This window comes from Falco cherrug, chromosome Z (assembly GCF_023634085.1).
Source record: "Falco cherrug isolate bFalChe1 chromosome Z, bFalChe1.pri, whole genome shotgun sequence".
NCBI lineage: Eukaryota > Metazoa > Chordata > Aves > Falconiformes > Falconidae > Falco > Falco cherrug.
In genome coordinates, this window is record NC_073720.1 from 54,165,155 (window position 1) to 54,189,345 (window position 24,191).

The 24,191-nt window shown below is 40.0% G+C and overlaps 1 protein-coding gene across 5 annotated transcripts in view; it reads left to right on the forward strand.

Moving 5' to 3' along the window:
• Positions 1-24,191, forward strand: part of LOC102046107 (E3 ubiquitin-protein ligase KCMF1) — a 54,471-nt gene that overhangs the window by 8,009 nt on the left and 22,271 nt on the right. For 2 of the 5 annotated variants that reach the window (XM_055698864.1, XM_055698863.1), the window contains exon 2: positions 19,923-20,090. In XM_055698864.1, coding sequence (XP_055554839.1) covers positions 19,923-20,090 — 168 coding nt within the window. The other 3 variants (XM_055698866.1, XR_008730210.1, XM_055698865.1) reach the window with 3 other exon arrangements.

The window sequence follows — 24,191 nt, forward strand, 5'->3', positions numbered from 1 at the left end:
GAGGTCCTGAGTAAAACTTTTTTATTACAATTAAGCAGGGAACCCAGACACAGAAGGCCATGGTGTTTCTCCCATTTGCCCGTGGGATATCAGATGGAGATTTTACGTCTTGCCAGAAGGTGCCTGGGGAAGTCTTCAGTGGATAGGAATTAGTAGTCTTGTACTCTATTGCAGTGAGTCTTGTAGATGCAAGTCCATTCTTCCAAATTTTTGACTCATTGGGACATTTCAGTGGCATATGCTGTTTGCAGCTATCACTTCATACAGCTTCCCTAAAGTATTTTAAATTTGCTTTTAATTTCAGTATTTTTATAGAATTTCACATTTTCATCAAAATGCTATTGGTCCCACTCCACATTTGATTTGGATCACTTGACAGAATCCAGCTGAAGAAAGGTATTAATTTGAACAAAAATAATAATCCCAGGTTTTTAAAAGACATACTGCAAAAGTAAGATGAAGCAACAAAGTTTTTTTAAAAAAAATAGTAACTCCTTTTTTTTTTTTTTTTTTTTTCCTTACCTCAGGTCAGATTTGGTCTTCCCCCATCACTTCTGCCACTTCCTGGTGCCACATTCTTTTTGGGAGGCAATGTTTCTTGTCTTGACTGACAAGAGGTGCTGTCTCTGGTAGGATAAATTATCTTCTTTGCTTTCCTTCTTTTTGTCTTTAATCTCTTATCTTGCACACTCTTAGTTCCTTGTCGTTGCTATTCTTTCCCTTTGCTGTGCTGGCTCTCTCCTGCTTTTCTCCTTAGAGTGCTCTAGGGTGGAATTTTCAGAAACACCTGGGGAAGCTGTAGACCCATGTTGAGTTCCAGTGCCATGGAAGTTTAATGCTGCCTCTCTATGCCTCCTTAAAAAGTAAAGCTCCAGTGTTTCTTGGTAGCACAACTCATTTCAGAAAATGGCTATCGCTGAATATGTTTTTAGGCAGTGGTTTCTCTGACTTTATATGGAGATGGGTTTGTGAATTTTGTTTCTTAGATGAGATGAGGTGGCTTTACTAGTGAAAATCTCGCTGGTCTACGTTATGACTGATGAATTTTTTATTTGTTGAGAAGAGTCACTGTTTACAAAACTCTTCAGTAACAGTTGATTCCTAGTGTAAATGGTATTTAAGGTCTGGTTTCTCTTAGCTTATTGATACTAAAGCAGACAGTATTCTTGGCTGAAGGTGATTGCTATTGATTACTTACCATACCCTAAAAAATTGAAAGGTTGGAGTGAAGTCTTTGTGTACAAACAGTATAGAAATTAGCATAAATTTATGTGACAGATGGGATAAAGCGGTTTGAGAATATTCATATTAGCCTTGTTATTTTAAACCTATTTATAAAAAAATTCTGCAGCTCTACAAAGCAACAGAGTTGGTCTGCCGATACTTGATAGTATGGCAGAAACTTCATGGCAGCTTCTGTAAGTAAACACCTGGGCACATGCCTAGAACATTAGCATTACTTGGAGGCTGAATGGGGCCATCCTGGATGTGGCTGGCTGGAGAGCTGTTGTTTAACAGGTGATATTCTCTGGATACCTATCTCAAGTATCCTAGCTCCAGCAGCAATAGATCATACCAAGAATTTCAAGATCAGAAATGTGTTAGGATATAGTCATGTAAGGACTTCTTGCATGATTGTCAGTAACTTCTGTCTTCCAAATAAATCATTCTAGTAAGAAGCAATGTTCAGTTTTCCTGGTATTTTTTTGCTTTACTCGTGTGTCAGCTGTATGTGCTTAGAAATCAGTGGAATGAATTTGAAACTGCTGGGAATCTGACTAGAAACCTTTGTGGGTGGAATTTCTTTTGTAATATGTAACATAAAATTTACCCTGAAGAAATCTGTGGCTTGGGCACAAAGGTTTATCTGTGCTAATGATACCATCACCTCACTTTCAGTTCAACAAGTATATGTTTTAATTATTGCAGATATTTGCATATGCTTTTAATATAGGCAGTAACAATGAGATGTGCCTAACACAAACCTGTACACTAAACATGGTATTATGTGTGTATCAGTATACAACTTGAGGTGTGGGTTGTCTTTGCAAGTGGGAAGTTTCTGTAGTGAGAAGTGTCTTGTGATTCACTGGTGAAATCAGGTCTGTGCGACAGGTTCACTAAGAGTAATGGTGGTGGAACATAGGTCACAACTGGACAGACATAGTTCTACCACCATTGCTTCCAAAGTTTCTTCTGACTGTCTCTGTACTTTCCAAAAGTAAGACCACTAACTTCAGTGCCTGAATGATTGTATTATTTTTCCCATGGTCAGAGTAGACTCCCTCCCTAAACCTAGTTGTGGAATATGAGGTAAGATTGGCAAAGAGAATTCAGGGTGCCCTTGAAGAAAGACGCCTAAGCTTTGCAAAAGAAAGCCATAGAGAATACAGAGCTTTATAAGTCATGATGAAACTTTTTTCGGTCTAGATGTGAGTAAGATCCCTCAGGTGATCTTAATTCCATACCTGTCCCCTGCTACAGTTTGTACTGTTCTGGGAAGATGAAAATGTCGGTAAGTATAGTTTGATCTTTTGACTGTACACATGAAATTGGTTACTTCTGTTGTAAACCATGACCATTTTCATTGTTTATACTTGTTAGTTACATTAATTGGATACCTTACAAATTTAAGAAGACTGAGTAGAAACTGTGCGGTGTCTTGACTCAAGAAGAGGTTGAGTGCATTTTCAAGCTCTTGGTTATCTTCAGTATTGGAAAATAGCAAAGATGAATAAACCTTTCTGCCCTCCTGAATGCAGAAAGAATGGATTCTGTGATCTGCAAGGATCTTCTCCCAGGTTGTTTTGGCCTAAGGCCTGTGAATTGCCAGGCAGAATCTGACAGCATGCCAAGTATTCCTTATGCTGGAAGACTTTTGTGAAGAGCTGAGAAAACTGCTTGAGATTTTGCTATAGAAGAATGGCTTTGTAAGTGAAGACTCCTTAGAATGTAACCTTGACTTTGTAAGTAAAGGTTCCTTAGAATAATTGACTGTTACTACTCAAATTTGTAGTGGTAGAGGTTGCTAATTGATAACATTGTGTTGTTCCAATCTGCTGTCTGAATTTTATTTAGAAGCAGAGTTACCAGCAGGATGGAATTTCTCAAGGTTAGCTGATGATACCACGTTAGAAAAATAATATAAATGGATGATTTTAATAGGTTTTGGCTCTGTTTTTTACTTTTGTTATGATGCTATCCAGCTCTGAAATATTTAAGCCAGTTACTTTGTAGGTGTCATTCTCATTGTACCTCAAAGGTCAGTTAATTTTTGTTCCTGGAAGCATTAGGAATTCAAGGAGAGTGATCAGAAAGCTGAAGGAGTAGATTGTTGAGAATTACATGCCAGAATACAGTTATCTAGCCAAGAATAAAGTGCTTTGGGGTGATAATTGATTGAGGTGCAGGATCCAGACCCTAGTTTTGAGGAATACTGTGATGGATTTTTTTTTCAGAGCAAATATTTCATGTCAGCAGCTGATAAATACTGTTTGTAGTGCTTGCATTAAGTTTTGTGTTGAGCTTCTTCCAAACATATTTTTCCTTTCTTTTAATGTCCTTATTCACAAATTAATGCTTTTGAAGAAAGCAGACACTTTTCTTGTACGTTATGACATGGCATTAAATGTCCCTAATCTGTAAGGTGACACTGCCTTCATGTTCTTTCATACTGCTAAGCATTTGGAAGTCTTGGCAGCATGTAACTATTGTAAAGGTCCATACTGTAGCTTTTTCCAGTTAATCCAGGAACTCTTGAGAAGCTGCTGGAACTCTGAGAAATGTCTCAGAAGTGAGAAACTGCTGAGGAAGTACTTTGAATGATCTGATTAGCTGTATTCAAGGCAAAGCAGATCACAGGGTTAAAGAAGACTAAAGAAGTTGTAAGTAACAGGGTTGTGAATCCTTTTGTTTTCCTCCTGCAACAATGGTAAGGAGTCTTCTAATTGTACACAAGAAAAATGGACTCACTCTTGGCTGTACCATAGGCTCCCAGTTGCTGTATATGGGTATGTTACTTGCACTGAAAGATGTCTGCAAATAAAAAGCTTCAAAACTATCTGTAAAATATATTTTATGTGGACATTATTTCAGGTGCAGTGTCATACCTCTTTGTTCCTGAAAAATGAGTGCAGAATTGTAAGCTTTAGGAAGGTGAGAAGTGCTAAATTGCTTCTGAGTTTCATTGCTGTGAGAGGTGTAGCAGTGAAGTAAGGTAGCTGCCAGCTCTAGCACATGCAGAAGAGTCTTTATCGAACTTTATCGAACAACAGGTGTCATCAAACACGCTCGCCAGGTGGAACCCGACTATACCACTTGATCTGTATGTGCATTTCACGGAAGGGGGGGGAGTAGGAGCGCTGGCCCAAGGCCTTCCTGAAAAAGCTCAGCCAATACAGTGGATAGTCCTGGGGAAAACGTCACGTGCTTTCTCTCCAGGAGTCGAGTGCCTCGGTAACCTCATCATGAAAGGCAGAAAACTCGCCCTAAGACATCTGGGCATTGAACCAGCCAGAATATACCTGCCCTTTCGCAAACAGCTCCCAACACAATCAGTGGCAATGTCAGAATATCTAGCTATAGCCCTCATTGGATTTGAGGGAGAAGTCCGGTATGCCACAAAGCCCCCCTGGACTCAAATGCTAGCTATTGTCGACGTCAACCTCCCACGGAAAATCATGGACCGGTCCCAACAGGGACCAACGGTCTTCACAGACGCATCCTCAGCGACCTCAACCGCGGCAGCAGTATGGCAGTCGGGAGGAGAATGGCACTGTGTCAAAATGACCAATCGTGCAGTCTCCATCCAACAGCTGGAAGCAACAGCCGTAGTGCTGGCGTGCGGACTGTTCCCGACAGAACATCTCAACATAGTAACTGATTCAATGTTTGTGGCCAAGCTTTGCTTAGCCATGTCAGGGCCCGGCGTGTCAACATCCACAATAGCTCTGATGCTGGAAGAAGCACTTTTTCCCCGAAAGGGCACTATATCAGTTATCCATGTCAACAGCCATAACCCAATCAAAGGGTTCTTCCAAATCGGCAACGACAAAGCAGACACCGCTGCAAAAGGGTTGTGGACACTGAAAGATGCCCGCCAATTACATGAGTCCCTCCACATTGGAGCTAAAGCATTAGCAAAGAGATGTGGGTTCTCGGCCACTGACGCAAAACATATAGTAGCTACATGTCCTCACTGTCAAAAAGCACCATTGTGGTCTAGTGGAGTCAACCCCAGAGGTCTTAAAGCTTCTGAGGTGTGGCAGACAGATTTTACGCTCTGCCAATTGTTAAAACCTCGAGCACGACTAGCAGTAACTGTAGACACATATAGCGGGGTGATCGTAGCGACACAACACCTTAAGACTGACGCTAAAGCAACCATCCAACATTGGCTAACAGCCATGGCGTGGCTTGGCATCCCTAATCAGATCAAAACGGACAATGGTCCAAATTTTGTGTCTAAATCAGTCCAGGCATTCACTCTGAAATAGGGTATTACTCTAATACACGGCATCCCATATAATAGTACAGGACAAGCCATAGTCGAACGGGCAAATCAAACTCTGAAATCTAAATTAGAGGTATTAGCAAAAACAGAAGGTTTTACCAACGTCATTCCCTCAGGGGACCAGGCACGCTTATTATTGGCAGCCCTATTAGCTTTAAACCAGTTCCCCAGGGGAGATGAGGTGAATAGCCCTGCCCAGAAGCACTGGGCCACTTGAGCGCTAGAAGAAGGCCCATCGGTCATGATCAGAAATGAGCTAGGAGAATGGGAACAAGGGTGGAAATTAGTTCTGACGGGGTGAGGGTATGCTGCGGTCAGAAAAGATAACAGAATCAAATGGTGTCCACTTAAGTCTATCAAGCCAGACCTTCAGAATAAAACTAATGAAAACTGTGAGGTTTTGTCTGCAGGACCGGATCATCGGACACCCCCATAACCCGTATACCCTGGTGACAAGAGAAGACAACGAGTCGGCAAGCGGCCTGTCCGCATCTGAGAGCTCTGCACCGGCGGAGTCCAGACAACGGCGAAACAGCCCCCGCAGGGCGGGGCTGCGATGTTTTTGTGTGATTTCAATTTTGGGGTTCATAACGCCGTCTAGGGGCTTGTATGAACATCAGCCATGGGAATGGGTACTGGCGAGATGGGAGGACCAGAAGATACTATGAAAGATTGTTACCCCGGGACCCCCTAGTTTCCAAGTATATCTCTGTGACCTAATCCTCTCAAACCCCTGTTTGAACACTATAATGTATTATATGTGTCCCAGCTCTAACCCCGGCAAATCTTACTGTAACGTCCCTTATCAGTATTACTGTTCTCGCTGGGGCTGTGAAACCATCGCATCTGGCTGGAAGGTGGCGAAACCAGACCCGTTTCTTAAGACCAGTTGGGGGCCAACAGGCTGCACCCCTAGGAGACCAAACGCGTTGGGAGGGACAGTATGCGGTGGGAAGTGTGACTGCCAATATATTTTCTTAAACGTAACCAATGAAAATGACCTGGGATGGACCATCGGCAAAACTTGGGGCATTAGATACTGGCAACCTGGCACAGATAAGGGGGGACTGTTTTTTATTAAAAAACAGGAAGTAAAAAGTGGAACAGCAATTGGCGCCCAACGTGGCGCTCAAAGAAAAAGAGACAGGGAAGCGCAATAAGGGTGGTTTGAATCATGGTTTAACCAATCACTGTGGCTAGCCACCCTGATATCCACCTTGGTAGGGCCGATAGCAGTAATCCTGCTGACACTGATCTTCGGACCCTGTATATTAAACAGGCTCATGTCCTTTGTCAAGAGCCAGCTAGAAAAGGTCAACATCATGTTTGTAGAACACCAACAACTGCTTTAAAAATGTACTTGATCAGTATTTCCCCCGATTCTCCCTGGCTCTCCCCAGGTATCCCAAGCTACACTCCATTACCCCCAGTCACTTCCCAAGTGCCAATTGCTCAGTGTGCAATTGTACTCTTTTTTTTTTGAGAAATATTTTTACTGTTTTAGCCTGTTTAGTTAAGCATAGGGAGAGGGGAAATGTTGCTAAGTAGGGCCTGGCGGCTGGAAGATGTTGTGCTGTACGGAAACATAGGGCCCCCCTCCAGGTAGCCAACAGCTTTTAGCTTATGATAGAAGCAGACGGAAGTGACACTGTAAACCTAGGCTATATAGTGTCGCGCCGCTCAGCAATAAACGCCATTTGCCATCCACCACATTGGTGTTTGTGAGCTGATGGACCACGCGGCCAGGGGTTGGCCGCTGTGCCGTTCCTGAACCAGGTCACCGCGCGCCTGTGAAGGCAACAGGAAGGACAGCAGTTAATGCTGTTTCCCATAAGAGCTGGTGTGTTGTAACAGTCAACAGATTGCTCAGAAAACCTGTTAAAATAGCATTTGGCTTAAAGCTGTACTAGAAATGTGGACATTCTGTTCTGCTGAACAGGTTGAAGGTTTTCAATCCCTTTTTCATCCCTGCTCCCCAGTGACACCACCTTGGAGACTGCTAAGGTAAATGGATAGTTTCATGCTCACCCATAACTGAGGCTGGGTATCTGCAGAGTAGAAGGCTGTGCTATTTGTGGGGTAAAACTGGTTGCATTTTTTACATGCATTCCTAAATAAAACTTTAGAATCCAACACAGTGTGCAGTGAGGCAGCGTTAAAAAATGTTTATGTGTTTAAAGAAGGTATAGCTATGGAAGATGCAAGTATGACAATGAGTGGTTTTGCTCATGAGCATCTGAGAACTTGAAATAGCTCAGCAGTTTAGTGGGTGAAAACTACTTTTCTGTGTGGAAATCAAGTAGAGTCTGGTGGGAGATGGAGATCAGAGCTTATAAGTTAGTCTGAAAACTTAAAGAAAAAGTTGTCATTTTCAGTGTTTTGAATGCCCTATGACTGTGCTTCCAAGATGCGGAAATTAAGGTAAACCAGTGAAAATATATCTGGTGTATCCACCTTCACCACCTTCATTATCTAGTTTTTTTCAGTAGTATCTTTATATTATAGCACTCTTTTTTTCTCCCCCCCCCCCAACAGGCAGATTGTTTAAAAACTTCTTTCAATGAAGATTTATCAGATTTGTTTGTACAGTTGTTCTTTTTCCTATCCTTAAAATACTGTTTTGCACATTTTGTAACTGCAGCATGGCATCTGAGCCTATAGTAAGAGTAGGCTTAATGGGTTTTGACACTCCCTTTCCTTGTTTCTTAAATTATGAAGTGGGATATGTTATGTGTTTGATAAAATGCTGTATTATTAAGCATCTGCTTTAGTCCTGTAGTTCAGCAAATAAAAACATTTCTATAAATTGCTGTGATATTTTAATTTAGAAAAATGTCTTCATTGTTAAAGCTCAATTTCCAAATTTTTAGAACTTTGTGGGAAATAAGATTTTTTTTTTGGTAGTTGTCATCTGGTTGTTAAATTAGGTTCCTGTACTGAGTATTCCTCTGCAGCTCTTCAAGTTCAGACTGTTTCATCTGGCTGTTGATCTTTTCTGCTAGTATAGTTTCCCAAATGCTTGTGACATTGTTTAATTCTGAATGTTTTGTTCTAGGGCAAGGCTGAATGACTGTGTCCTATTCATAGTAAGGATGAGGGGCTGCAGAAGGCTTTTGCCTGGAGCAAGGTGATGGAAATTGTGGTATTTGTCTGAGGCTTGTGGTGTACATCAGAGTACTTGGCAACTTGCTTCATTAAAATTTAACATGAGGATCTGAGAGATCTGAGTTTTGGCAGGATGGAACAAAATATCACCAGTTTCGATCTTTTATTTTGCCTTCTAGTGTTTCTACCTGCAGCAGAACAGTTACATTGAAACCACAGTGATTATTTTCTTCAGAGTAGTTGTTTCCCCCTCCAGCTGAAAATAGGTGCTCTAAATGCTGACCTTAACGTATCTTCAGTTTCTATAGGGTTAAAAATAGATATTGTTTTTCACTTGGAAATTGTAGGTGGTTGCTTTCTGTTCTAGGAATAAAAATGAACTTTCTCTTCCTGCACTTAAATTTCTGAATACAGTTGGGATTTTATGGCAAAATAATAGTGAAGCTGATGAACTTACATTTTATATTTTCTACAGTAAATTGATCCCTTTTTATCTGGTTTGACGGACCTGCAATTAATTATTTTTTATACTTGTCCCAAGTGATTCTTTCCTTTTTGGTGTGTTGGAATATAAATCCATTTGTGTAGTGTTTTTCCTGAGAATCAGGTTTACTTTGAGGACAGGTTTGAACAGAAATATCCTTTTAAAGCAGTTTTTCTTAAATAAAAATATTTTCTTTAAGAGATTGAGCTAATTACAGTAAAAAGACTTAAATCCTGGAGACTCATGAACTGTAATCTGTAAATCAGTAATGACTTTTAGTGTTTAGTGATAGATGGAAAGCTATTTAGGAAAATGATCTGAATCATTATTTTCAAATAGGGTGGTTAGTAAATTATTCTGCAAAGTAAGTTGGAAGTATGTGTAAAGGATGAATGGGACTGTCAGGGAAGTGTTCAGAAGGTAATATTCTGATAATCTTTGGGGTTTTATGCATATGTGGTATAAAAGGAGAAGAAAAAAGAAACTACAAATAATAAAGCTAAATGAATTTTTTTTTAATAAGACAAAGGTAGGCATTTGGTGTGGCTGGCAAATGGCTGGGTTGCCAATCCAGGGAACCTATCAGCAATTAATAAAGAAGTATATGCCATGCTGAATCAGAAAGGAGGGGAAGAGAGGAATGGAACAAACTCCAAGCCTGACCAAAGCAGGCATGAAACATTTTTTTGCTTTAGGTTACTGTATTTCCTACCGTATTCTTCTGTTGTAGCTTTCACATCATAAGCAATTGTAGTTTTTGCAGGCATGTTACCAGCCTAAGAAGTTATTCTCTGTAGCGGAGTGGGAGTAAAAGTGGTTGCCAAGGCAGTCTGTTTATGTTCATAGTAAGAAAAATGGTTGAGAAGGCCCAGGGTAGAACATTGCTACTACTTAAATGAATATACAGTAGGTTTTTAACTTCCTATTGCCATTTTTTAAATTAAATTTACATTATCATACTGTCTTGTGTTCAGAGAAACTCAGTTCTTTATACAAGTTCCTAGTCCTCTTGTGGTGTTAAGGAAAGATAAATTCCTTTTATGACATTGTGGTGCCATTTGAATTGGACTTTAAAGGTAGACTGTAGGCTTGAAAGTGTTCTTGTGCTCCTCTCTGTAAACTTGGTTGGATGATAGGAATCTAGGTATGGCTGCCTGCTGTGAAATAGGTATTGCTGCTTGCTTTAGTGGAGAGGAGAACCACTTGTTTTTCCTTCCCTCTCCCAGCTGCTTTCTGGATGTATTTTTCTGACATGAAAAGTCTGTGTATCTCCAGACCACCTTGTGCAAGTCTTTTTTGTAAGTCTTGGCTGTCGTGAGACATGCTGTAATCACAAGGTGTTACAGGGAGTGCAGGAGTGCTTACTGCATGAAAACTTTGCCTTTCACTTCTAGCTCTTTGGTTGCCCAGCTATGCTGCCTGCTTTCTGCACTGCTGCCTGGCCTGTGCAATTCTTAACTCTTCTCTGCACTGCAGGAGAGAAAAGGTTGCCACACTTGCATACATGAGGAATGTTTAAGAAGGTCAGGAGTGACTGATAGCACAAAAGGAAGTAAAGCTGAGTGTATTCCAGACACCAGAGCTATGTGTAGGGTGCACCTAAATAGTGTATTTCATTTCTGCTAATCTTTTTGCAAAGGTAATAATTTACAAGGCAAACTGATGAATTTTGCCTCTACTAGGTGTGTTGAGTATTGATGTTTTTCTCTTACCTGCCTGAAACAGTGGGTTGTAGAAAAAGGACTCAAGACTATTGAGTTTTCTGCTCAGTTGAGCCATACAGCTCCGTTCTTTTCCATGCCTGATTCAACATGTGTCTTGTTCTCCTTGGTTTTTTTTTACTTTTTTGTCAGTCTTCTTGTATAATGCTCTAAAATATGCAAATATTTATTTTTTTATAAGGTAATCTCATTATTCTTGCAGGGCTCAACAGAGAAATAGCAGTTCTTCAGTTTAATTTCTTCTTAGGATTTTCTCAAGTGTTTCTTCATGTTTCTTACACCTGTAAAACTCACTTGTGTGTGATGTTCTTCCCCCCAAGCCCAGTTCTCTTTCAGCTGTTTGTCTGAGCTGCGTATTTCTGTTGTCTCTAGCCCTGGAAGAAACTGAGGAACCTGTTCCTGTCCTACTAAATGAGAAACTTTGAGACTGATTTTACTAGATACAGGATTTAGGCCAGTGCTGTTACTGTTACTTTCTTGCCCGGGCACTGTTTACAGCTTCCTCAGTATAAGTATTTCTCTGTTAATAGAATTCACATGCTGTTTGCCATTTCCCAGATTAACAGAGTTCTTAAATAAGGTCATGTCTGGTGCCAGTTCTCTTTGCTGCCACACCACAAACTTTCTGTGCTCTGATAAATGCGTTGCAATTTATTTAATTTTAATGTATTAACAGTACTTTAGCAGGCTTTCATGTTGTGATGGATTTGATGGTCAAATTAAATTATATTAATTGAATGATAAGAGATGGATGGACAGAGTATCAAATACTAAGTTAGAAATCCACATCTGCTTGATGAAAAATCCTTGCAATGTACACTGTTCATCGTTCTGCTTTAAGTCTTCAACATGTCTGGCAAAACCTTTCACTGTGAATCAGTTTTCATGACAGGTTAAGAATTCTGCTGCTTTCTAAATGTTTAGATATGTTAAATGTAATAATCTAGTCAGAGAAGATATTTGACAGCTTTTCTTGATAATATGGAAGTCAGTGATACTCGGAAAACATTTTCGCTATAGGAGGCCAGGGCTTAAAACTAACCTAGTTTTCACTGTCTGAATTTAAGGAATAGTTAGTGAAGAGTCTGATCAGGATATGAGGCCTATAAAACAAGACTATTTAATACACTTTTTTTTGGGCTAATATATCTGGAGAAAGTGGTTTGTTTCCGTCTTATGTTTACGGTAACTTGCAAAAGTAATAAAATAGAAGGCATAGCAAATATTCTTCTAGCAGGTTTCAAACATAAAAGCTATCCTCTAGTAAAGGTGGATCCCACATTTACATTTTACTATACAAAATTTCTTAGATAGAAACAGCGTAGGGTAGTTAAAAAATGTGTTTTCAGAATTGGTCTCCTGCAGCTGCTTTCTCATCTTACCTGAATGAGTTTCCAAGGACTCCTATGAACTTGTTAAAATCCTTTTTTCATTCATGCTTGCTTTCTGTGTTTTGGCACAGGGATGTGCATTTTTTCCTCTGTCTTTTCAGTGTAGACAAGTTTGCTCTGATCATGGATAATGGGAAGCTATTCCACCCAGCTTGTCAGGAAAGTAGTTTTTTTCCATCATAGGCTGTATAGTGATTCTCAGTAAAATGATGTCTAGATAGTGAGTCCAGAGTTTCCAGCAGCCTTTAGAGCAGTTTCTGGTTTGTGTCTGAGGTGTCCCAGCAGTATATTTAGAGAGTTGAAAGAATTTGCAGATTTGTATGTAAAACTTCTATAAAGAAAGTGATTGCTCTTTTTATTATGTAGAGAGAATATACGTTTAATATGGACAAGAACTGATCAAGGTTATATGTGTGTCCTTGTACAGAACCTGTTTTGGCCTATTTCAGGTCAGAATAAATGAGCAATATTTAAACCTCATCATACAGAATTATTTGTATATTATCTCCTATTTCAGTGATTTGGTGCTTGGGAAAATCACAATGATTTTTGGGCAGAAAGCAATGAATACATATTGATGGCTGTTTGTTGTGTTGGAACTTTTTTGGAAAAGGTGATAAATAAAGGAAAATTGCACAGGGTTTACTAGATGGCTGTTATATCATCCATCTGTCATTGTAAGAAAACAAGTTCTTTCTTTGAGCTAAGGTGGTAGTAGAACCACCAGTGTTTCTGGGATCCATTTCAAAAAACTAAAATATTCACTTAGTGTTTATATTTGCACTGATGGTGGCAAAGTTGTTCTTGGACCTGCTATATAAATGTCACTGGTGTCATGGGATGTCATCTACTGGGTGGTGTGATTGGTACATGAGAGATATGTAGAACCTGCCTGTGAGAGTAGTGAATCCTAAAGTAAGACTACTGAGGAACCTTTCGATTAAAAAGATGAAGAACTACCAATACTTAATCAGCATTTCTGTATGTTTTTCAAAGGAGTAAAAGCAGCCCTGCGTGTTACAGTTAGATGCTGTGCCTTTCCTTTGAAAGTTAGATCTGGAGAAGAAATGTTGAGTGATGTTTTCAGTATTGAGTGAATTTTCAATGATGTGTTAGGGAAATGTAAGTGGTTGTAATGGCTGTCTTGTTCTTTGGCTGATTTTAGTACTACACCATTAAAATAATTTGTGTAATCAAATAGAAATGGATGGACTGACTTAAAAAGGTTACAGATTCAAGTTAGGAAGCAGCAAAATGAAGGTAACTAGCACAACTTTGTTTCATCCCTTACACATAGACCTTAAGATGGTAAGTTTAATTACCTTGCCATGTACTAGTTTGTGCGTGGAACACTCTTCCCTGGCTGCCTTGGTGCACAGAACAGACTGTTCTGAGAATGGAATAGACATGCGTTCTGCTGCACCTCTGAAACAGATGTGAGACAGTGAGCTGTGTGAGGTTCTTATTGTGGTGTCAGAATTGAAAGGCGTAGCAAATGAATGAATTGGGCAAATCGGGAGAGAGAAGGACGGTTTCATGGGAAAGGCAGGTGACTGTTGCTGTGGGGTGCCATCTCTCCTGCATGATTCCTGCTTAATGCTGGGCGTGTTTTGCCATGCTCACTAATCACGTGTTACTGATGCCCTAGATAACTGAAACTGTTATAACTTCCACAACTTGGCGATGCGAAAGCAAAAATGGAAAAATTCTTTTTGGTAGCAGGCTGACTGATGCTCATGTGTTAGGACTAAGGCTGGAAATTGTTGGGCAAGCCATACTGCTTGATTCTTTCTTTTTAGGCACTCTAGACAAGTACCAGACACTGTGCAAGTGGGCTTTATGAAACTTGTTGATGACAGGGAGATGGCTAGATTTGGGGATCTGTTTGTACTCCAGACTCTGGAGACAAAGGACAAGGAGGAGTGCTGTTCAGAAAAAAGTCTTTTTTGCCGTTCTGGTCTAATAGGCCTGCCTGATTACCTTCCTTTCCTCCTCCTCCCTTTCTTTCCAGTTCTAGGTCAACATAATCTCTTCCTGCAGCTTTAATCCTACTGGTTCTTCCTGCAGACATGCTAGTCTGGTTGTTTCTCCTTCCACTCTGCTGTAGGAAGATACTGCATATTCAGCCCTGTTGTACACAGGATGTATGGGGGGATGGAGCATTTTAGTTAGTTCAGGGGTGTGAATTTTCTGTTCAGCACTCGGAGCTGCAATGGTGATGAAGTATGCTCTTGAGATATGGTATATATGGAGTATCCTTGATGTATGTTCTCACAATCTGCTTTAGTAAATGTGAGGAGAAAAAAAAAATTAAAGTTCTATGGTTTGGCTGAATTTCTGGTGAAATTTTCATAGAAACAAGAAATTTCTGTTCCTGGAAGTTAACCTCTCAAATTAGGTAGCCTGCATTAAGAATGAGGCTACTGAAGTAAGAAATGTTTGGCATTTCTTTTTTTAAATGTTATCAAGTGGCATATATTTTCCTATCTTAAGTCTTAGAAACAACTGAACCACTTAAATAGAATGTCTTGCTTTAAGGCCTGGGGTTGCCATGTGGCATGCAGACTACAGATGAGGGAGCTGATGTTCAGCAAATGTATTAAAAACAGAACATAAAAAGATGATAAAGAAACCCATCCAAACAAAACCAAAAAGAAATCCCCAAAGCCGAAACAAGTGAACTCACTGAAAGAACGTCTTGCAGTGAAATGTTATCAGGTGCATGTTAAAAGTAGTGTTACTTGTGATCCTCAGAACATCTAAATGCGCTACATAGGTTGCAAACTTTTGTACCACAAAAGAGGCAGCACTACTTTTTCACTTCCATTGCATGCTTAAGTTGGGGCTTTTAGAAGGTGATTTTAAAAGGCAGAAACCTTGAAGTTTGTCCAGTCCCCTTGAAATTCAGTGGTACATATATATGTAATATGTGTGTGTGTGTGTGTGTATATATATATATCTATATAAAAGAATGTGTTCTTTGAGAAGGGTGAACCCCTTTAGTACTTCAGGTAAGGTGGGGAGAAATGCTTATGTAACTGGCATTTTCATTCTGGAGAAGTCTTTGACAGGCTAATTTTGTATTTATGTTGGGACATTAAATCAGTTCAGTTGTTCTTACTGATGAATTAAAAGCAGTACCTGAACTACAGGCCATAAAGTTGGGTTTTGGACACTTAGCTGCTGGCAAGTATGTTAAATGGTGAAGCCTGTGCACCTAGTTTTTTCCAGTGTATTGTTCAGGAATTCATTGATTCTCAGGGACGGCACAAGGACTAAATACTGCCCTCAGGAGCTGAATGTTGTTGTCTTCACTGTTTGAATACTTAAGGTGCAGGCTTTGTATGTGTTTTCTGGTGATTAGTGGGTGGCGTTTTCTCTGAAATTTCTAAAAATCACATGATACAAAGCATTGATAAGATTTAGCTGCTCACATTGTTTGAGGCAGGAACATATTTCAGTGTGTCTATATAGCTTATCTTTGACCATATGTTCTTCATAAGAAAAAAACCAACTTGTTGAGTTCTCCACAGTTTCTCAGGTCACTTTTATCTGGGCCAGATTATTGTGCTTTTAATATTGTTATTCTGATTCCCCACTTGGCCTCCTCAGATACTATGGGCAAAACCGCCTGTGCTCTGTTACAGGTGGCTGTCTATCTAAGACAGTAATGGCTTGGGACATTCAGGACACTTCTTTGCTTGTAATTGTAAAAACAAATTAATCCTGATGTATGTAATCTTTGAACCACGTGTCTGTCCAGCATTATTCTCTCCATTATGAAATCAGATTATGTGCTTCCTTTGGTCTGTCTGTTAAACTTAGGAGAAGTTGCTTTCATTTCAGTTAATGCCTAGCAAAACCAATTCCATGTCATAAGAGCAAGTTATATCTGGCTATCAGGATCAAAGTATGAAAAGTGTTGGGGAGAGGAGTTCTTCTGGGTTTGTTTGGAGGTTTTTTTGTGTTGTGGGTTTTTTTATTTATTATGTTTTGTTTTATTTTTTTTAAAATCACTATTCAGCATGCTGCATAAAAATGGTTGTGTGATACCTTCCCTGAAGTCTTCGGCTTGGATTAGGTGAAGATGTAGGGTGACTTCACATTAAATGTAGTAAGAATTTTTTATTGAAGGGGTAAACTGTATTTTATTAACGGGACTGTTAGCTATCTCCTACTTCATTTCACTCAAAATGTGAAGCTGGAGAGGCTGAAACTGTTGATACCGTGAGGGAATACTGCAGAATAAACTTTCAGAACTTGAAACTTGGTAATCAAAGGTAACGTGAACCAAAACTCCTTAGGCTTTTAGCACAATGCTTCCCTCTAGTGGAACGGTGTTGTATTAAAAAAAAACCCGAACTGCCACTGAGCAGCAAGATTTTAATTAGACATGATATATGTTATGCAGTATATTGGGTACTTGTATAGCAATAACAAAGTAGAAGAAAATTTGAGGAAGTCACCTCTATCACCTATGATGATGAAAATTTAATCTGTAACTAAAATGGATAATTTTTACTCTGATCATTCTAAACTGTTGCTTTGCAAAAGGTGAATTTGAAGTTCTCATCAAATAGCAATTCATTCAGGGTTAGTGGGATTCCATTCAAGGATTCTTTGAAAAGTCAGTAGCATTTTGTGCAAGTCAGAAATGTCTGCTGAGTATCTAAATCCTTGTCATACCTTCTTCAGGCTCTTCTTTTGGTTTGGTGTTTGCTTTTGTTCCCTGCTTCAAAGTGAACCCCTCCAGACCATGTTTTTTTCTCAAAACCTGTGTTTATTATGATTATGTTCAGGTTAATCTGACATTCTTGAATCTGTAGTGTATCTGCTGTATTTGCAGATGTAAGGTAAATGCAGGGAAATGTTGGATAGGCACCTGGTAGAAGAGACGCTGTGCTGACTGTCATGTGTTATCTTTGAGTGTTTGGGGTTTGAGCAGGGGAAAGAAAGGAGCTTCTGGAATTTCAGTTGATGTAAAGATTAAAGTAGAGAAAAACTAAAAACCAAATCAAAGCTTTGATAAAGAAGTAAGTGTTTACAGTAGTAGAAAGAAGAGGTTGGGAGGAGATTATTTGCCTGGACATTTTGGTTTCCAGATCTAGGTTGGGATAGATGGATGAGGTTTTGGGAGCCAAGTGATAGGCTTGAAGAACAGGAAGAACTGTTAACAGCCTTGACTTCAGTGAAACTGTTGTAAAAAGGAAAGAATAAGTGATGCAACTTCTGGAAAAGGGGCCCTACTGGATACAGAGGGAGATCTGGGGATTTAAACATGGGTTTAACTCCCAAACTGAGACTTCTAATTACCATATTCCCTTTTGTGGCTTTCATTCACTGCTATACAAAAGGATATAAAAGTAACATGGTACATCCCCTGCTGTTAGCCCGTTTCCCAAGGGGGGAGGATATGGTTGTTGCGGCAAAATGTCAACTTTGGGAGATGCAGAGAGCCTGCTGTCCTTAACTTTGTTACTCTCTTGGTCTGACTTCACCAGCCATAGTGATGTGTTATGCTAATGTTAATTTTTCTGTTCTAATTAGATTGTAGGCTGTCTGGTAATTGGTCGTAGGAAGTAAAATTAATCTGTTTGAAGACCTTGTACATTTCCACTGGAAATGTTATTAAGTTTTAAATACAAACATTATGTTGTGATTTATGTTTGTGGCTGAATTTCTCCTAAGTTAGTATCACAGAGTGTGTGTGGGTTGCTGTTGCATGTAAATTAAAACTTCTTAAGAACATGGCTGTCTTCAAGTAGAAACGATCTAGATGTTTGAGAGGGCATGTGACAGGAAGAGTTTGTTGCAAAGAGGCTTACATCTGCATTAAATCAACTGTTCTGAGCCCTTTAAAGGAAAAAAAAAAGTGGGGAGAATACAATTTACTCGAGAACCATGGCTTAATACTTCATCAGGAAAGCTGTTAGTGTCTGACAGACTGTAGGTTAAACTAGTCTCCTTACTTCAGTGTCTAACTTGCTGATCAACTTGTTTTCTAGAAAGTTAAGTAAGCAACAAAGACTTGCACTGCTGCCAGTAACTGATAACGTGTTTTATGTGTAGCATGTTGAGGAGATATGGATGCTGCATAGGTAAAATTTTATTGATCTCTATATGGGAAAAGCAAACAAATGAAATGAAGCAATTAAATTCATTCTACAGAGTTAACAAACAGGTGCTCTCAGAAGTTAGGTTGCTCTCACTGTCCTAGTCATCAAAGATTGTTATAGGTCCTTCAGAAAAAAGCATGTCAAGTGAGAAAGATTTTAAGAAAACCCAACAACAAAACAAAATTTTGAAGATGGTAACAGGGCCATCTTCAAAATGCAGTTCTTTGAGGCTGTTAACAAAGATGCTTGAAATATTTTCTTTTAAAGTGCTACTCCATGCAGGGAGTCTTTCAAAGTAGATACTGAGTGAGGCAACTAAAGAAATAGGTTCAGTATTCATACAAGCATGGTGCTTAGACATTAGAAACTGTTAGATAGTGCCTTAAGCTATCCCTGTAGCTAAAGAAACTAAAGGGGGAAAAAAGTAATTTTGTCTACTGTTCATCTAAATAATGATGCCATTGAACAAGTAGCAGGGATTTTAAAGAAATTACTTACTGTTGCATTCCTGCATTAGGTGTGGTGAAGTTTCTGTTCAAATGCTCCGGAGTGGAGTAGCACAACAAAAAATGTAAAAAAAAATCTGTAATTAACAGCAATCCTCTAGCAGTTAGGCTTAAAATATAGGGAGGTGAATAATGTGATTATTTTGTTCTGGCAGTTTTATTTCTCTAAAGTTGTCTGTTCTTGTACTATGCTATGAAGAACATGTCTTAGCTGATGCTGAAAGGGGATATTGATGAAAACCTTGCCTTAATTGTATTCACTGGTTTCTTTTCATGGAGGCCCTGAATTTGCTGCTGCAATTGAAGTTTGTGTTAACTTGACAGATTACAAGGTGATGACATTTCGCCTGCACTTAACCTTAATGAACTTTCCTTAATGAAGTATTAAGTTCAAGAGCAAACTGAAACTACACAGAGAAAAATGAAAACCTTTGGAACCTGTAACGCCTTTCTCTGACACATGCAGTGTGGCTCCTTTACAGTATAAAGATTGAGCTTGAGAAAGAAATAGGGTGGAGAGAACAGATGTAGCCTAACTTCAAGAAACACGTTAACTTTTTCCTCTTATTTAAAATGAGAAAAGCTCCTAATTTCTACCCCACATATGTCAGGGGTGGTTACGATATTCTCCAGAATTAAAGTATTAGGAAGTGTGAAAGTAAAGGCAGAAAAGCTAGTGCATTTTTGTCAGCAGTTGGTTTGCTTATTGGGGGGTGCGGGGGTGGGGATTGTGTGTCTCCATCAACCATTATACCGTTTAGTTTAAGAGTGTTTAGCCCAGGATTCCTAACTGAACAGTCAAAGTATGTAAAGGTGCCTGTAGGAAGATGTGCCTGAAGAAATTTTGTAACTTAACGTATTATTATTTCAAGTGCTTGAGTCTACCCTTACTTTACTTCAAGATTTCAAAATACTGAATTTGGAAGAGCAGTATCTTTAGACATAAATACATTTAAAAATTGAGTCAGCTGTACATGTCAGAGATGGCTGGCTCCTTTTAGTTGTTGAGCAGTGACAGCAACAAATCTGCCTCTTATAAAAAAAAGTTAATTTCTTGCTGTTTTAAAGCAATTTTATTTGTTTACAGGTGTCAGCTGTGATGCATGTTTAAAAGGAAATTTTCGAGGTCGCAGATACAAGTGTTTAATTTGCTACGATTACGATCTCTGTGCAACTTGTTATGAAAGTGGTGCAACAACGACAAGGCATACAACTGACCATCCAATGCAGTGCATACTAACAAGAGTAGATTTTGGTAAGTGATAATTTCAAATTCTGGTAATTTGCTGCTACGTTGCATCTACAAACATAGTATGGGGTTTCATGTTTCTACTTACTAATCACTTCCTCTGTTAGCACACTGAAAATAATAGCAAGTTCTCATCTTCTGAAAAAAACAGCCATGTTTTCTTCCATTTTAGCATACAAGAACTGAGTTATATTTTTCTTAAGTGGTACATATATTTTTAAAATTATTTTAATATTTTGGGCTGATAGCCAGCTGTTATCAGACTAATAAATATACTTAATAAGAATGACTACTCCTAATTAATTTCCAGTTCAGAAGATGTGGCAACCTTCTTCCCCTAGTATGCTTTATGCAAGTGCCACACTGTCCAAGCAGAAAAATCCTGGTGAGATTTTGTAGGAATGTTAATTCACTGGTGGCTTATACGGGACTGTAGGTAGGGGTAGTGATGGGCTGTACCGAGTATAAAAGATTAGAGGCAAGGACTAGCATGTAGTCTTCTTGGAATTCCTTTGAAGGTCTATTCATTTAAGAATTATTTCTGACTGTAAATCCATGCCAATATTTAAAATAAAAAAAAAAATTGGTTTTGTCTCCTATCCTGCTTGTTGTTTCTATTGCATCATATTTATAACAGGTTGTAACTCATGAGATGCTTCTGTGACAAACCACTGCTCTAAGATGTTGCTGATGCTGGACATGTATTTTGTTTTTATGTTCAGCCTGCAAGGCTATCATTTCAATAAAATTTTTTTAGTGATTCCAGCTGTGGTGTTCTTTGTTGTGAATTCTTTAAACATGATGATTTTTCAAAAGTTGAAGTCTTATGAATTGTAAATTACTACTTTACCTCTTTGATTAAAACTGAAGTAAAATCTAGTTTATAGCAGTAAAGGTAAGACAACAGCTATATATAGAAACATGCAGTTGGTTTCTCAAAACAGCCTTTGAATGAAGATGTCTTTCATTTTCTTTTAATTCTCAGGCCTCCACTTGCCCTGAGACTGCCTGGTCATGACTTCAGAAATCCAGGCCCTTGGAATCCAGGGTTTGGAAGGACATTATTTAGTGCATTATCAAAAATGCATGCCACAGTTGTAGCTTACATATGTTTCTTCTCGGGTTTCTCTTTTTTTGGTCTCACTAATGAGGTAAAATTCTGTGTGTACAGTCTATTAATTCAGGATTCTGGTCACTGAGAGGCACAGTTCGAACTTGTTAGCCCCTTGACAACAGTTATTCTTGGATGTTACACGTGGGTAACATATTTGTGTATGTTGTGGGGGCAGAGAGGGGTTATTTTTTTGCTCTTTCAGTCTACTTGAAGAATACAGAGGTTGAGGTGGAAGAAGGTTTACAGTGAAGTATTGAGATTGTTAATAGGCTGCTTCTGCATTGGTTGGTGTTTACAGTACTGTAGCTTCTTTAAATAACAAGAATAAGAGAACAGGCTCTAGAAATTTCTTATGGCTTGATATCTGAGCATTGCTTCCACAGAACCAGAGCTGGGGGGAAAAAACCAGTACTGCAGGTCAGCTCTGCAGCAAGACTTCTAGTTTGATTAACACTGTAGAATAGGAATGGGAAAGAGCAAATCATCACTGGCAAAGGTTGGTGGCATCCGAGTGTTAGTGACTTTGTAAGCTTATACACTGGAGAATGAATTGGGGAATACTTATGAATAAACATATTCCTTAGGGCTCAGGAAGGCCTGTGATGTCATTCAGATGTTTTTATTTTATAGTTTTCTGTAGAATGTTAAAACATAAAGGGGTGTTCCTGTACAATATTGTACAGATGCTTAGACAAGCTACAGTTGCTTTTCAGAGGGCCTTGTGTAGCTAAGATCATGTGACTTAGGAACATCCAAAAACCTAGGAACTAAGGAATGTTACGTTTAATTAGAAAATCAATAATGAACGTTAGAACTAATCTAGAATGACCTATTTCATAGTTGTCAGTATAGCGGTACTACTGAATATGAAAAACAACCCAGGAGGCAGATATTAATGGGTTAAAAGAAAATAATACAGGGGAAGATTCACAATGTAAAACTAAGTGGCATAGAAGTAATGAAGCCTTCAGTCACTTCCTAGTGATGTAGGATGTTGCCTAAGTGCCACGTAAGGTAGGATAATTGCATCTCTTGTTTTGATGGCCTTTTTCTTGCTGATCTAGCCCATGTCATTGTTTGCCTTCAGTGATACAGGGATACAATGCTGAGTCACGTTTGGTTTGCTGTTCACTGGGATCTCCCAATCCTTGTCAGCAGAGCTACTCCCCAGCTAGTTGACCCAGCCTTTGAGCAGCAGCAGCAGGTGCTGCTGTGAGACTGCTCAGTACTGGCAAAGAGGATGCACATCCTCTCTCATCTTCATTAGCATCTGTGCTCATTCATGGCTTCAGCATGTGGTTCTTTATTTGTGAGGAGCAGCAAGACCAGGGCTGCTTCACAAGGCATAACAAACCAGGAGCTGGGGGTGAGCAGAGCACAGGCAGGGGCAGCGTCCTCACTGACTGTGTGCAGGGCAAGGCTAGTAACAGGAGCAGCTCCCATTGACAGTCCTGGGCAAAGCCAGTGTGACAGGTCAGCGCTGGGGTGCAGGCAGGAGATACATCTATGGCAGGAGGAGGGCTGGGTGCAGCTGCAGCATCTGCATGGCCAGATGGTCAGGCCTTAGATTTAGCCCATGGGCAAAGGGCGTGTGGAGGTCTGGCTTGAGGCTGGTCAAGGCAGCTAAGGCTGATTTGTCAGCTCAGGGCCCTGATGCCTGCCGGGAAAAGGAAACACCCAGCTGCTGCTGGGCAAACAACTGAATACCAGCCATAATAATCACTGTCCACCCAGGCAGCCTGTCTGACACCCAGGCAGTTGGCCCAGCACTATGCGTCTCTGAGGTTGAATGGCGAGACTGGCAGCTAATGAAACTATGAAGAAAAATGGAGGGCATGCTGTTTCTTTATTCTAGGCATAGCTGTATTGGAAACTTGCTGAAAGACTGTGATAGTGATGCTCTGACTGGAAGGAATGAGCAGCTGTTTCCAGGTTCAACCAAGCTGGCATTTTACTCTAGCAGACATGGCTCTTGCATGCCTTTGTAGTGAAAGGGGAGGGTTCCAGGTGAGGCAAGTAGAGATCTCACCTGTGGGGAGCAGGTCTTTCCCGTCTGTAAAGCAGAACAATGCTGGTGATTACAGACTATTAGAGTCTAGATGAGCATTACAGCTATATCACTGTGTGTCTTTGTTTCATAGGGTCAGCTGTAAGTGTAATTCTGGTTGGAAGGGATATCTGGAGGTCTCTGGTTCAACCTTCTGCTCCCAGCTGTCAGGTCAGACCAGGCTAATTAGGGCTTTGCCCACTTGGGTCTGGAAAACCTGCAGGAACGGGAGTTGCACAGGGAGTGCTTGGTTATCCTGTTCTACTGCCCGTCTGTGTCAGGGAAAATGTTTCTCCTTATATTCCCTTGTCCTCCAGTACTGCAGTACTGTGAAGAGCCTGGCTATGTCTCCTTGATAGTCCTCGCCCTCTGTAGGCGTGGGGGCAGCCACGAGGTGACTCAAAGCTGTCCCCTCCAGGCTGAACCAGCGCTGGCCCTGCAGCCTCCTCACAGGTCGGGTGCTCCAGCCCTTGCCATCTTAATGGCCGCCTGCTGAGCTCACCTCAGCTTGATGTTTCCCCTGTACTAGGAGGTGCCAAAGGAGATGCAGTGCCTGGAGGAGGCTGCTGGGTGCTGAGCTGAGAGGATCACCCTTACTCATTGCTGTAGGCACATGGCTGGCCCCAGCTGAGCTCGCTGTCCCCTCTTCCCGCACCCAGCAGCATCTCCTCAGAGCTGCTGCATGCACGCCTGCTTGGGGCAGGGCTGGGCTGAATTTCATAAAACTCTTGTTGGCCCATTCCTTTATGCAGATGTTTATAAATAGGACATAGACGAATGTCATTTATTTATAGTAAAGTATATAGCATGTTTTAGAATTTTTTCATTCAGATAATCTGCAGCAAAACAGAAATTATACCAGTTTTAAGGGTAATACCATTTTGAATAATACAGCTGCTTGATCACTAATACAGGAATATATATAATTTGTAAAATGTTGTGTGTT